The 15,658-nt window shown below is 37.1% G+C and overlaps 1 protein-coding gene across 1 annotated transcript in view; it reads right to left on the bottom strand.

Annotated features, from left to right (window-relative positions):
* Positions 1–9,744, bottom strand: part of GPC6 (glypican 6) — a 1,199,462-nt gene extending 1,189,718 nt beyond the window's left edge. Inside the window, exons 1-2 of the mRNA XM_055360577.2 lie at positions 9,537–9,744; positions 5,906–6,023 (exon numbers count right to left, since the gene is read on the bottom strand). Coding sequence (XP_055216552.2) covers positions 5,906–5,999 — 94 coding nt within the window. The 5' untranslated portion in view covers positions 6,000–6,023; positions 9,537–9,744. The remainder of the gene's footprint in view (positions 1–5,905; positions 6,024–9,536) is intronic.
* Between the last annotated feature and the right edge of the window lie 5,914 nt (positions 9,745–15,658).

Below are 15,658 nucleotides of genomic sequence, written 5' to 3'. Positions count from 1 at the left end.
CGATCAGAAATCATTATGCTTAGGTTTCCAATGTGTAGAGGATCGGGAAAGCTAACAACCAGACCACAGAAGCAACAAGAAAAGGAGAGCACAAGGGTCAGAGCTGCATAAAGGGACATAATGGGGGAAGGGAGGTGATTCCTTCCCTCTCACTAGATGCCCTCACATAGTAGACTTAACATTTTCTTCCAAGTTAACATAATTCTCAAGTGGAGAATCAATCCAATTTCTTCTTCCTGTCTCCATTTACACTGATGTTCTGTGAACAGGATAAAAGTGAAAATTCAGGTTTGCCTAATTGACTTTGTTATGCTAATGGACGCACTAAAGTCAGCTGGCAGAAGTGTGTGTTGAAACCCAGAGCTCCTGAAACTACTAAGATAGTTTAATGAAAACCAAGACAAAATAATAATAATAATAGTGTTTACTCACTTACGTGGCTATGTCTCATAGGTCAGCACATTATTCACAAACTACTACAAGGTAATGCCCAGTTTTGTGGAGCTCACCTATGAAGCTACACATGAAGATGTTTTCCTGATGATGATATGAATGACCAGAATGACTCATGAAGTTTAAATCTTTCAGTTTGTCATTATCATCACAACATATTAGGTACATTGTCTTCCTCTCTTTAATAAATTCCCCCTCTCCTAACCACCAAAAAGACTCTCAAGATTCAACCTCATTTAACCTTTCCAAACGCTTTAAAAATGAAGTCGACTTATTTACAGAGCCACTTTGTCTTCTTCAAACTCATAGGTCAAGACAAAACAAAACCAAAAAAAAAAAAAAACTCCATAGCTAAATCTTTCTGAAAACGCAACACACTTAACTTTTTTTCTCTTAAAATTTTAGCACAGTTTTTTGCTTTCACAATATTTATGCTAACTGGCAGATCTTAAATCACTGAACTTATTTTCCCTCAAGTCGGAAATCAAGATAAAATATATTCTGGTATGTTTGTGGACAAACGGTGAGGTTGATAGGCTCAGGAATTGCAGTCAAGTTATTACTTCTGTGATATTTGACAACGTGACTTCCTTCAAACTTCTCTTTGTATCATAGTAAAGCATTATGCACTCCAGAGGAAGAGGGTAAAAACACACACTTCCTGTCCTACCACCTTATCCTGGGACTCATTGTAATTTACCCTGACTCAGTATAGCAGATAATTCATTATTTTAAATGGAGGTAAAGGAAGAATGGGTAAAAGCATAGTATATGTGGTTTTAAATTATTTGAAGATCAGCTAATTGTTAAGTATTGAATGAGCACTCAATACAACTTTATAGCACTAGACTATTGCACACCGTCCCTATACTTATAAAATGATCTTAGGATTTGTGGCAAAGATATTACATGAAACGAATGACTAAATAGATTAGTTTAATTCCATCGGCAGTGTCAAATAGTTTAGGGTAGGTTTGTGAACTCAAGTCAGACCAAAGAATTAGATAACTTGCTTTACTGGTGACCTTAACCCTGCCTGGTCCATTTGTTGAGTAATGTCACACTGTTTGCAGTGGTGTAAGAGACAAAGTCAAACATTCCAGTTAACACAGAGCCACAGCACGAGCCTAGACAAGGGATTGGAATGAGAATGGAATGTTATGGAAGTTCCTGGAAGAGGCCTGACCAGACGGGAGAGAGGTCATATGGAGGAGCAGGCATCTGGTTTAGACAAAAAGGTCAGCTAATGGCTGGAATCCTAGCTGTAGCATTCATATTGTGTGTAGTAGGAAAAAAGAATATGGATAAATGCCATACAAGAGGAAGCAAACGAGGCCAGGCACGGTGGCTCATGCCCATAATCCCAGCACTTTGGAAGGCCGAGGCAGGCAGATCACCTGAGGTCGGGAGTTTGAGACGAGCTTGACCAACATGGAGAAACCCCGTCTCTACTGAAGATACAAAATTAGCTGGGCGTGCTGGCACGTGCCTGTAATCTCAGCTCCTCGGGAGGCTGAGGCAGGAGAATCACTTGAACCTGGGAGGCAGAGGTTGCAGTGAGGCGAGATCGTGCCATTGCACTCCAGACTGGGCAACAAGAAAGAAACTCCGTCTCAAAAAAAAAAAAAAAAAAAAAAAAAAAGGCCGGGCGCGGTGGCTCACGTCTGTGATCCCAGCACTTTGGGAGGCCGAGGCGGGCAGATCACGAGGTCAGGAGATCGAGACTATCCTGGCTAACACAGTGAAACCCCGTCTCTACTAAAAATACAAAAAATTAGACGGGTGTGGTGGCGGGCGCCTGTAGTCCCAGCTACTCAGGAGGCTGAGGCAGGAGAATGGCGAGAACCCGGGAGGCGGAGCTTGCAGTGAGCCGAGATCCCGCCACTGCACCCCAGCCTGGGTGACAGAGGGAGACTCCGTCTCAAAAAAAAAAAAGCAAACAAATAGCATGAGGTAAACGGATACCTAGAATAGGACGATGGAAAATGGAAAGATGTAGATAGATTCTGAGGAAAGGATCGGCATGAGTTGGTGCTTGGTTCAATACACAAGAAGAATTACTAAATATTTATTTTAAGATTGTGTCTCTGCTGGGTGTGGTGGCTCACGCCTGTAATCCTACCACTTTGGGACGCTAAGGAGAGTGGCTTGCCTGAGCTTCGGAGTTAGAGACCAGGCTAGCCAACATGGCGAAACCCCTTCTCTACTAAAAATACAAAAAATTCGCTGCTGTGATGGTATGTGCCTGCAGTCCCAGCTACGTGGGAGGCTAAAGCAGGAGAATCCTTTGAACCCTGGAGGTGGAGGTAACAGTGAGCCGAGATCACGCCACTGCACTCCAGCCTGGGAGAAAGAGTGAGACTCTGTCTCAAAAAAAAAAACAAAACGAAACAAACAACAACAAAAACAAAACAAAAAAAAAGATTGCATCTCATTAGGAAAATATGGTATGTTTAATAAAAGACAATACAACTCCTGTTTATACAGTACTTTCACATCCCAGCTGGTTTTCACAACAACCCGTTTTGGGCATCACGTGAATGGAACCTCAGAGACTTTCAGTTGTAGAGAAAAATAGACGCAGTCTTGAAGAGCAGCCATAGGTGACAGACAAGTCGTGCAGCCCCTGTCAGTCACATATCCCACAGCCATCGCCCTTTCTTTTTTGCTTCTCTAAGACTGATTATGTCAGGGGGCATTGTGCTCACCACCAAGGGATGAATCACAATTAGCACTTTTCCCTGGTGTAGGGGTGGGTGTAAGACCCATTTCTAGCCAATGTGATTTATGGAGATTTCTGAAAAAAAAAAAAAAAGGTGTTTTCCCTGATTAAAGGAGCAGAAGGGCCATTTTGCCTCAGCCTCCTGCCTTCTTAGAGCTACACAGCCATCTTTTGCGTAAGAGACAAGACATTGCTAGAAGACAGACAATGACAATGGAGGGATGCAAAGAACCTTGAGTTCCTATTTGAGTCACCAAACCAGCCTTAGGACTTCCAACTTCTGGACTTCTTGTTAAATAATCAATAAATATCCTGTTGTTTACGCCATTGTTAGTTGGTTATTCTACTGTTTACAAGTAAAAGCAACTTAACCTATACACCAAACTCAATGAATAATAAGAAAATTTAAAGGCAAGAGACAGTGAATAGTTGCAAAGGTAAGAAGAGAACAAAAACATGAGGTAGCATCGTGGAACCCAGGTGAGGAGATTTTCAAACATAAAGCAAATTGCAGTGGACAAGAAAGAGATGGAGATAATGGTACTTGGACAATGATAAGGAAGCTTACTGGAAATTTTGAGAGAAACATTTTAGTATAGTAAACTGGGTGGATGCTAAACCACATGGAATTGTGTGTGAAGTAGCTGGAAAGAATATGGAAATATCAGGTAAAACTGATTAGAATGTGGTAACTGTATGTGGAAGGGGCAGAGAGGTAGTCGGGAATGCTTTCCAGAAGTTTCTAAAACTTCAGGGAAGAATGAGTGGACATAAAAAGAGAATGAAATCCAATATGATCTTACTGGGTTGGTTGATTTTAAATTTTTTTTCTCTTATCTGCATTTTTCATGTTTTCTACAGTAAAGATGAGTCCTTGGTTATGAGACAAAAAATATTGTTTTGACATGAACATGTCACACGTTTAACATAAATACAAATTATAGCATTTGGTTCATGTTTTACAAAGTGAAAAGGTCTTACCCTATCTCATGTAAGTAAAACAATTGGCTGTTAATATGTTTCTGAATAAAATAATAACTCTGAAGTATGAAATGTCTTGTGTTAATTTTTTAAAAGCCTTGGGTTTATAAAAAAATAAAAAGCAGAGCTACAACAGAATTTATCATCCTTTTGCTCAGTTATAAAAATCATGAATGAAAATAATGGGTGAATTTTAGTTTTTTCTTAGTATTTTTTAGATCAAAGTAGGACAAATAACTTCAAATAAAATCTTAGGAAAACAGGAGAATGGACTTCAAGTGTCTATTCCACATCTCAGCTTGGCACAAATCAAAATCGCTTAGTTAACCTGCCTCTTGAAAAACAGGGCCTGTAATGAAAAAGCTGTCAGAAATTTAACAACAGTAGCTCTGCCAGGTGCCTGGATAATGGGAAGGTTGCTGAGTTACAGAGAAAGAAAAGGTAAACCTGGGTGAATAATGACCAGAAATGGTGAAAATCTTTCATTTCCATCTTATGGTTTATATCCAATGAAATACTAAGAGTTCATTTAACATTTATTGAGCCTTAAACATATACCTAGTGCTAATATAAACCAATTAAAATTATATCTTTAGGGCAGCTGAGAACAAACTAGGTTACTAATGATCTCTTGGGGGGAAAACCGAACACCATGGGGCAGCAGATTCTTCTTGTCTTGCAATATTCTTCTAAGACTCTGAAGCCAGAACTGTTTGGCTTCAAAGAAGGGAATCATGTGATCTACTTAATCAGATTTTCTCCTAAAAGTTATGACAGGGTTTATCCAAGAGAATTGAAAGGACTCTAATTATTTCATTATGTTTAGTCTTCATATATGTCAGAAACTTAAACAATAAAAATATTCCATGTAATCTTAAGATTTACTCATCGTTACCTAAAATACTACTATCAATAGTCAAGGACACAGAATAGAAAATGTATTAAGATATCACAATGATTTAAAATACTATTTTCAGGCCAGGTGCAGTGGCTCACACCTATAATCCCAGTACTTGAGGCCAGGAGTTTGAGACCAGCCTGGGCAACATATCGAAATCCTATTTCTACAAAATACACAAAAATTAGCTGGGTGTGGTGGGGTGCACCTATAATCCCAGCTACTTGGGAAGCTGAGGTGGGAGGATCACCAGAGCCTGGGAGGTCAAGGGTGCAGTGAGTGGTGATAGTACACTGCATTCCAGCCTGGGTGACAGTAAGAGCCCATCTCAAAAACTAAAATTAAATAAAATACTATTTTTAAATTTTCATATATATTAATGACCCAGGAGTCTACTCTTCATTGATTCTAAGTGATTTTCATGCCTAGAACTGCATCTTAGGTATTAAATATATTTAAATATTGAGTAACCAAATATTTACTTTCAAAAATTGCTGTTAAGACTATGCCTTGGAACAATCTTGACAAATGTACTACTGGCTAAGCATCATTTCATAACATCATTAGGAAAGTTTATTGCATAGCAGGAAGAGTTTCATTTTGACTTGAAAGCTCACAATATTAATAGATGCGTTTGACAATGCCATTATTTGAAGCTCACACATTTTTGAAGTGTTTCCAAATCAGATATGTAAATGTAAGAGTGACAAAGGTGAAAAACCTATCACAAATGAATAAACTTGCATTTTTGTAGTTAATAAAAGATCGTCTAACTTTGTCTTACTTGTAATAAATTCAGATATTAATGTTATGAGAGATGATTCTGTAGCTAAGCAGTAAATTTGACATACCTGGATTATTAAAACCATGCTTCTTGCCAGTCATTATTCTGGTTGTTTGGCTTTTGTGAAGGATGAATGAAGCTTTGCATAGTTTTTGGATCATCTGGCATCATAAACAATGGCATTCCTTAAGGCAAGTGGATAACAACACAGGCTTATTCGGTAGGGAATAGCTCTTCACATGATGCTAACTTTCGTCAATGGAACATTTACTCTTTATTAAAATGGTTTCACAGATTTAAAGGCCCTGAGTTAATTATCTATCATTAATTATTTTGACCTTAAATAGGCAGTATGACAGACTTAGTTTTCGGAAAACACTGATAAAATTTTATGGGAATATTTTATGGGAAATCCCATAAAATATTGTTTTTATTTCCTACTACCTGCAGGCCTCTGCTCTTGTAACTGTTTTCTATGCAACATCAGCTTAGAAGGCACTTGCTCAGAAGGAGCAGAAAGATATAATTTTTTGATGAAGCTTTTTAAAAATTTTAATATAAACTAACATAAGAAGATGAAAACAAAAAATTAATTAGATAAACAAATTACAAAATTGTTTGACTTGTTTGATTAGAAAAAAACAAGAAATTTTATGATACTAATATGACTAAACCTTGCTATCTATGATGATATATTGATATGACATTACTTTTAATAATTGAAACCAATCTGAATATTCTAAGATTAAATAGCATACTCAAAGCTTTTAATTTGGGAAGTTTTCTAATAACTTCAAAATACAATAATTAAATTCATTCAACATTATTGTAAATTACCATAGATACTAGCAAAAAAAATTAGAGTGAAAATTTTGAATGGATTGTCTGCTTAATCTAGTTGTATATGGAATTCAATCAAATTTATTTGTTTTCTTGTTATACCATAAGGCAGTATCATTTCAGTTAGCTTTTCTCTATTCATTGGCTATAGTCACATACATCCCAGTTAGAAGCCCTAAAAATGACTATTGTTTGGTCATAAGAAAGGGTAGGAGAGGGCCTGGCATGGTGGCTCACGCCTGTAATCCCAACACTTTGGGAGGCCAAGGCGGGTGGATCACGAGATCAGGAGTTCAAGACCAGCCTGGCCAACATGGTGAAACCCTATCTCTACTAAAAATACAAAAATTAGCTGGGCGTGGTGGTACGAGTTTGTAGTCCCAGCTACTCAGGAGGCTAAGGCAGGAGAATTGCTTGAACTCTGTAGGCAGAGGTTGCAGTGAGCTGAGATCATACCACTGCACTCCAGCCTGGGTGACAGAATGAGACTCTGTCTAAAAAAGAAAAAAAAAAAAAAAAAAAAACAGGAAAGAAAGACAGGGTAGGAGAAAACAGCCAGGTTGTTATTAATATACCATTCTACAAAGAAAAACTCAAAAATCCTAATGGAACCAGGTCAACAACATCAGTCCGGTAACATACCAACAACCAGGCTGATTCTTTTATAATGTCTGATTCTTTTATAATGAATGTCATCTATTAGGCCAGTTAAAAGAAAATATTCCATTCTTATTTACGTAGGTTCTCAAACTCCAACCATTCCCCTTCATGATTGGAGTGAATATACGTAGACATCAGAAAGACAAAGAAAATTTGTTTCTTCAACTTAGTCATCAGTATGAATAAGTACAAGAACTAAGCAATAAAATCTGCTTTCTACTAAGTCAGGAAAACAACTCTGCCATATGGCCAGACAAACCTGTGGCATATTCTTTGTCAATGCCAACATTTTCAATTAAGATTTTTATGCATAAGTGATTTTGTTTTAGTTTAGATTCCTTAAAATGATCACAAACATACTTCCATCTTCCACATTGAGGAAAGTTTCCTAACCATTGTGTGACCACATTAAGCCCAACTGTGTCACATTCTGGGTTTACAGCCTGCATAATAAATACCAACTATTAATAATTTTTAGACCTATGGATAGGAAAATAGCACTGATCTTGATCTCTATTGTTTACTGTAAGTCAAAATCTAAGCTTAATTTTGCTGAATTTACATCAAACATGTAAGGCTGACATCCTATGTTCTTTATCAGCCACAGAGAATTCTATTGTATTTAGCTTCATATAACACATCATTGTTTTTTTACTTGAAGAATATGGTCTATTTGCCTTCACATTCTGAACTCACTTCCAGGCAATCATTTTTAAAACTTGCTTCTATATTAACTTCGCACATTTTATTACATTTCAGGGGGAAATAATTAAATGTTTGTGAGAAAGCAAATCTGGTGTATATTTTTTAAGTTACTTGAAGCAAAAAAAAAAAAAAAAAGTCTGAGCTAGCCAGTTGGAAGTTCCATCTACTAATGATCTGTTTCCAGGGAGGTGTCTGAAGCAAGCAAGCATAGAAACAGGCGGAGATGTGCCTTTGGATTTCTCCTGATGTTCATTTGCAATCACAGCCAATCAATGTTGAGGACATTACTAAGCAATCCAATGCTGTTTGCTTTTAATTGGTAAACTGTCTTCCAAAAAAAACATCTTTGGGCTTCACAACACCCTAGTCATAGAGCCATTAGAGAATGAATGTCTTTACTGTACAGGAGGACCTCTATGAATAATGAATAGGGCTCTATTTTTCCTGGGAAACAAACATGTACCGGCATGTTCGTGGTAATGAACAGTATTGTGAGTGTGCATAGCATAGAAGGACACTAAATCAGCTCTGACTTCTACCTTAATTTAAGTAGATAACTGATTTTAAAGCCCCATGGAGGGTTAAGCCAGCTTATTTTAAACTTGTAACTTGCTGCCTGACTTATATGTTGCTTTTGCAAGTTCAAAAATAATGATTTAATACAAAAATTGAAGAGATGAAGGATCATGTTACAGTCTCTAAGGGGCAAGATAGGCTTACACAAATTTGAGAGGAAAAGAAAAGAACATTTGAATACAGTAAGAAACCAGAATTTCATTTTTACTTTTACACTCGAAAACATAGTGATCATGATTCTCTGGGGCACACATAAAAAATACTTTATACTGTGCAAATTACAACCAAATTTAGATATTTGCCCAAGAAATATTTCAAAAAATAACTAACGACAAGTAAGATCTAAGATTTTTAAATGATAATGCCCTTGCAAAGTGTTTAAAACTATTTGGCTTTTCCTTTAGAAAGATCATGAAAGAACTTAATCTATTTTGTAAATTATGTTCATAATGATTTTACTTACAAAGGATATAATTTGCTAGTCTATTTTCATAATGAATGAGAGCTTAATGAATCACACTTACTTCACCATTCAACAAAAATATAGGGCCTCACAACATTGAATTGAAATATTCATTAGAAGTCTTTGGACTTTGGCAAGAAGATTTCTAGATTTTTTTTTTTTCCATTTTTGCGGGCAAAACATGTTCTTCAAATTTACTTAAAGGATTACTTAACCATCATGCAAAACTATTATGTATTGCAATTGGTAGCAGCTCAGATGGAAAATTTTATATTTGTATAATGGTCATGCATTTTCACAGGCCACAAACTCAGGTATAAGAAATGGAACCTCCTTTATTTTCCTGTAACAGAATTTGAGTTCTATTTCAGATCTCTCTTCTACTCAGTAGGAGAAAATTTTGTCTTGCCAATTCCAGGTAGATTCAGTCACATAAGAATTTTTTCAGACATACCTGCCTTCCCAGAGAGAGTTCTTTTTTCCCATGAGGATATGATGAGACAGCCAGACATTGGTGAAAACACATCAATCATCTAATTCTTGGTCATTGCTATGTTCTAGACTGGCATTCTCTGAGAAGTGGATTTTTGTCCAGTCCCTGGCTGTCTAGTCTACACTGTATCCTAGGTTGCACTACCCCTCTGTTGACCTAGACTTCCTGCACACACAAGAGTGTGTGTGAACTTCCAGTAGTGTGTTTTTTCTTTTTTTTTTTTTCTCTCCATCTCAACTTACCTCTGCCCTTTTGCTGATTGCATGGGAAGGCTGGGTTGCCTCCTGCACGTCCCTCACTTTGCCCCTGCATTCCTTCTGTTTCAAAGCTCCCATGTCATTGTAATACAAAGTATATCAGAGAGGCTACAGACTAGGAATGTCTCCAGATGGGAAAGTCAGAATACACATCTTTACCCAGTAGAAGCCCTAATCCCATTATGGTTCAGCCCATAGACAGGACACAGGGGAAACTCTGTCATCTACTTGCTTCCTTCAGTATTGTCTCTCCCACTCCTCCCAGCATTTTTAGCTAGGATGGGACAAGGAAATGGCTCTTGCTGCATGTATTTTGCATTCTCTCTAATCTATTCCTTATGGCCTATACAACAGATCTTGCTTCCTTCAGATCTTAGACCTCTTGGAGCTCAAAAGAAACTTTCCTCTTTCTGAATGCTTCTAGCTCTTACAAATCAAAAGCCTTGGCTGCTAAGACTGCCATCTCTGCATTAAGTTTAAGAGAATACTTAGAAATTTAAAAGATGAGAATTGATTTGTTTGTTATCTCAGCTGACAACCCATACACTGACTAAGTGGATAGCAGTTGTCAGGACAACAAAAACATGCTAGAAGACAAAAAATAATAGTAAATTTGTGAGATTTTTAAAATATACATATATGCTACAAAAGTGGTACGTGGACAATGATTTTGAAGGAAACAACAGCTTATATTTATAAAAGTATAAGCACATGGCTGGGCGCAGTGGCTCATGCCTGTAATCCCAGCACTTTGGAGGCTGAGGCGGGTGGATCATGAGGTCAGGAGTTCAATATCATCCTGGCCAAGATGGTGAAACCCCATCTCTACTAAGAATACAAAAAAATTAGCCAGGCGTGGTGGTGGGTGCCTTTAATCCCAGCAATTTGGGAGGCCGAGGCAGGTGGATCATGAGGTCAGGAGTTCAAGATCAGCCTGGCCAAGATAGTGAAACCCCATGTCTACCAAAAATACAAAAAAATTAGCCAGCTACTCGAGAGGCTGAGGCAGAGAATTGCTTGAATCCAGGAGGCGGAGGTTGCAATGGGCTGAGATTGTGCCACTGCACTCCAGCCTGGGTGACAGAGTGAAACTCTATCTCAAAAAAAAAAAAAAAGAATATATATATATATATGCACACTTACAATATTTTCCTATAAAATAAGTCCTACAAGCAATTGTTGAGTGCACTGTGCCCCAATAGTTAACAAACCCTGGTCTCAGGCTTTGAGCCACTCAAAGTTTAGCCTATCAGGGACCGTCAAGACCCTCTGGTGAGCTAAGTAGGAAAAAAATATGGTAAGCTTCCCTACTAGACATTACAATTGTGTTTGTCTTGTGTTTTTCTGCTCCAGGGAGACATGTGTCCCACAGTTGCCTTTAACATTCAAAAAATCTAAATCAATCTGAGTCACTAAAGGTAGTTTTCTTCCATGCCAACCTCTGGCTTCTAGGGGAGTCTTACTGCCCAGGGCCCTATCAAGATATTTAGGGAACATGCCTTGAGAAGATATAGGGAAATTCAAGTAGCCCTTTTAATACTCAAGCTTCTATAATATGAAATGGCAGTCCCAGGGACTGATCTGACACATGTATGTGTTTTGTTGGCCTTGAAATAATTTAAAGCAGTGTCATCATTTAAAATTGGGAGATATCATAAAAGACCACCATGCCTCTGTATGACCTCTGCAATGTCAGCTGTTCCCAGGTCCCTGAATTGCACAGAATCAGACACAGACTAAAGCTGTTGGTGCTCCCAGCAAGAGACGAAAGGGAGTGACTCTCCAGTAAACCATAAACAGCACAGTCAGAACCCCAGAATGTCCATACAAGAGTGAGTCCTTGAGCAATTTGAAGCCTCTGGACAACCCACGTCAAAAAGAGAGACAGAGAGACAAAGAGAGAGAAAGAGTGTGTATACATAAATATGTGCATGCATGGATAAACAAGAGAGAGTGATTATAAGCTTGGAGAGCACCCCAAATGGGAGAAATGGGTGCAATGCCTATGCATGTCCAGGTCTAGGTTTGGGACACCATACCTAAAGGGGCACGCCAGTCCTGGTCATCTGAGAGGCTGGAGGAAGACTTAGAAAATTTTGAAAAAGACATTTGGAAACCCAGAGGACTCTGCAGTTTGGTGTAGTGAATAGGACAGGAGCTCTGATTGTCAATCTACAGGCAATACCTTCTGTGGACTCCCATTTGTACACTTGCCTCAGGTTCTGCAATGTTATGGCAGGACTGGCAGTCTTCCTCAGTCTATGATTTCAACTCCACAATTTGTTGCCATTCTGACTTCTCTAAATAGACTGTTCATTCAGCCATTCATTCCCAGAATCATTATGCTAGAACTTGTTATAAAATTGTGAAACTACAGGCTGTGTCTCTGCCCTCATGAGCCTCCACTCTAGAGCTTTATTGAATTCAGATTCCTTTCATGTTTAAAATTATTTAAAAAGTAAATTGGACAAGAAATAAAAGGTAGTATAGTAAAAGGCCTCAAGAAGGGCAAACAAATACAGAGGTCCTGGCTTTAACATTTTTAATCTCAAGCATACTTAAAAATGTAGGTTTGACCATTATTCCTTGAAAGGGTATCACTTCAATCCAATTAATCTATATAATATATATTTAATGAAAATATGAGCCACATTATAATTTATGTCTTGTTAATTAATAATTGACCTCTTTATGTAATGTTCCTAAAAGCAATCAAAGCAGGGCCTGGCTGTGCTTACAATTGTGATTCTGCTACACTTTAATTGAAAGATCATTGACTCAGAAAACCAAGAAAACAAGACAGGGGAATTTGTTTTTGTTGTGAGAATTGATTACTCTGGGCCCTAGAAAAAGGTCTTACCTGTAATTGCCACTCAATTAGGATTTCAGAAACTAATAAACTTGAGCATATATAAAAAGATCAGTTTAATAAATTTAGTTTGCCCACCTTAACATTCACTATCTGCTCCACATACTCATAAACTTCACTAATAATTTTAAACCTACTGAAAATGTTCTATACGTTATGGAGAAAATTTTAATTTTAATTTTTCTTTTTGTTTTTGTTTTTTTGAGATGGAGTCTCGCTCTGTCACCCAGGCTGAAGTGCAGCGGTGCGATCTCGGCTCACTGCAACCTCCACCTCCCGGGTTCACGCCATTCTCCTGCCTCAGCCTCTGGAGTAGCTGGGACTACAGGTGCCCGCCACCATGCCCAGCTAATTTTTTATATTTTTAGTAGAGACAGTGTTTCACCGTGTTAGCCAGGATGGTCTTGATCTCCCGACCTCGTGATCTGCCCGCCTCAGCCTCCCAAAGTTCTGAGATTACAGGCATGAGCCAACATGCCCTGCCGAAAATTTCAATTTTTCGTAATTTAACTTAGTATTTTAGCTGTCCACAAATAACAGAATATTCATCTCTTGGCTGTTGCCTTGCAAAAGAATCTGAAATTATCAGTTTTCTATTTTTTAAAATATGTTATTAATTTTGATTAATAAAAAGTAGTGGTATGATCAAGAAAATGAAGTTTAAATTAGAATTCAAAACTTATCTTAGATTTTCAGAAGAGTGTTATGGTTCAACAGGTGAGCTTCAATTTCACAAATGAATTAATGTGTGCTATTACAATTCATTTCTAAGAAATGTAATAAGTTTGCTGGGAAATGGTAAGGATCACTGTTAGTAACACTTTCATGCATATTGAAACTATTATTTTTTCAAATTTATTTAATTGACAGATATAATACAATTGTATGTATTTATTGTGTACAACATGCTGTTTTGAAGGATATACACATTGTGGAATAGCTAAATCTAGCTAATTAGCATATTCATTAATTCACATAGTTACCATTTTTTGTGATGAAAACACATAGCATCCGCTTTTAGCATTTTTTCAGCATCACTAATATAGTCACTATGCTATACAATCCATCTTGTATCCTTTGACCAACAGTCCTCAATACTCTCCCAACCATCTTAGCTTCCAGTAACCACCAATCTACTCTCTATTTCCATGAGACAATCTTTTATAGATTCCACATGTGAGTGAGATCATGTGCAATTTATCTTTCTCTGCCTGGTTTATGTTACTTAACATAATCTTCAGATTCATCCATGTTGTCTCAAATGACAGGATTTCCTTTTTTTATGTCTGAATAGTATTCCATTGAGTATATTTATAACAGTTCCTTAATCCTTTCATCTATTGATTCTCAATCCATTTATCTTAGCTTGATTCCATACCTTGGCTATTGTGAACAGTACTGCAATAAACATGGCAGCACAGATATCTCTTTCATATACTCATTTCCTCTGCTTTAGATATTTACCCAGTAGTGGGACTTCTTGAACATACAGTAGTCCTATTTTTAATTCTTTGAGAAGCTTCCATTCTGTTTTCCATATTGTTTATACTAGTTTACATTCCACCAACAGCAGGCAAAGGTTCCCTTTTTCTACATCCTTGCCAACACTTGTTATCTTTTGTCTTTTTCATAATAACCATTCTAACTGGAGTGAGGTGGTATTCCATTGTGGTTTTGATTTGCATTTCTCTGGTTATTAGTGATGTTGGGCATTTTTTTCATATATCGGTTGGCCATTCATATGTCTTTTTGTGAGCAATGTCTATTCAGGTCTTTTGCACATTTTTAAACTGGGTTATTTGTTCTCTTGATATTGAGTTATTTACATTTCTTATATATTTTGGATATTAGCCATTATGAGATGTATAGCTTGAAGATACTTTCTCTCATTCTATAGGTTCTCTCTTCACTTTGTTCATGGTTTCTTTTGCTGTGCAGAAGCTTTTTAATTCAATATAATACAATTTGTTTATTTTTGCTTTTGTTGCCTGTGCTTCTGTGGTTATATCCAAAAAATCATTACTCAGACCAATGTCGTGGAACTTTCCCCATGTTTTCTTCTAGTAGTTTATAGTTTTAGGTCTTACATATTTAAGTCTCAATCCCATTTTGACTTGATTTTTGTATATGATGAGAGAGAAGTGTCTAAATTGCCTTGTTCTGCCTGTAGATATCCAGTGTTACCAAAACCACTTATTAAAGAGACTGTCCTTTCCCCATTGTGTGTTCTTGGCACCTTTGTTGAAAATCAGTTGACTGCAAACTTGTGGATTTATTTCTGGGCTCTCTACTCTGTCCTATTGGTATATGTGTTTGTATTTATGCCAGCACTATGCCGTTTTCATTACTATAGCTTTAGAGTTTATTTTGGTAGCCTGATGCCTCCAGCTTTTTTTCTTTATGCTCAAGATTGCTTTGGCCATTTGGAGTCTCCTGTTGTTCCATACAAATTTTAGGATTTTTTTCTATTTCTGTGAAGAATGTCATTAGTATTTTGGTAGGGATTGTATTGAATTTGTAAATCACTTTTGGTAATACAGACAATTAAGCAATATTACATCTTCCCATTTATGAAAATGGGATATCTTTTCATTAATTTGTATCTTCTTCAACTTCTTTCTTCAGTGTTTAATAATATTCAGTGTAGAGATTTATCATCTTCTTAGTCAATTTTATTTCCATGTGGGTTTTTTTTGTAGCTATTGTAAATGGAATTATTTTCTTGATTTCTTTTCAGATAGTTGGCTATTAGTGTATAGAAATGCTACGGATTTTTATGTTGATTTTGTATCCTGCAACGTTACTGTGTTTCTTCTCATATTGTGTGTGTGTGTGTGTGTGTATGTGTGTGTGTGTGTGTGTGTGAAATCTTTAGGCTTTTGTATAAGATCATGTCATCTGCAAACAGGGATGATTTAACTTGTTCTAGTTTAGATTTTTTATTGTTTTTGTCTAAT

The sequence above is a fragment of the Gorilla gorilla genome, chromosome 14 (assembly GCF_029281585.2).
Source record: "Gorilla gorilla gorilla isolate KB3781 chromosome 14, NHGRI_mGorGor1-v2.1_pri, whole genome shotgun sequence".
NCBI lineage: Eukaryota > Metazoa > Chordata > Mammalia > Primates > Hominidae > Gorilla > Gorilla gorilla.
Note: the sequence above shows the minus strand (reverse complement) of the source record. Positions and strands in the feature narration are given on the sequence as shown.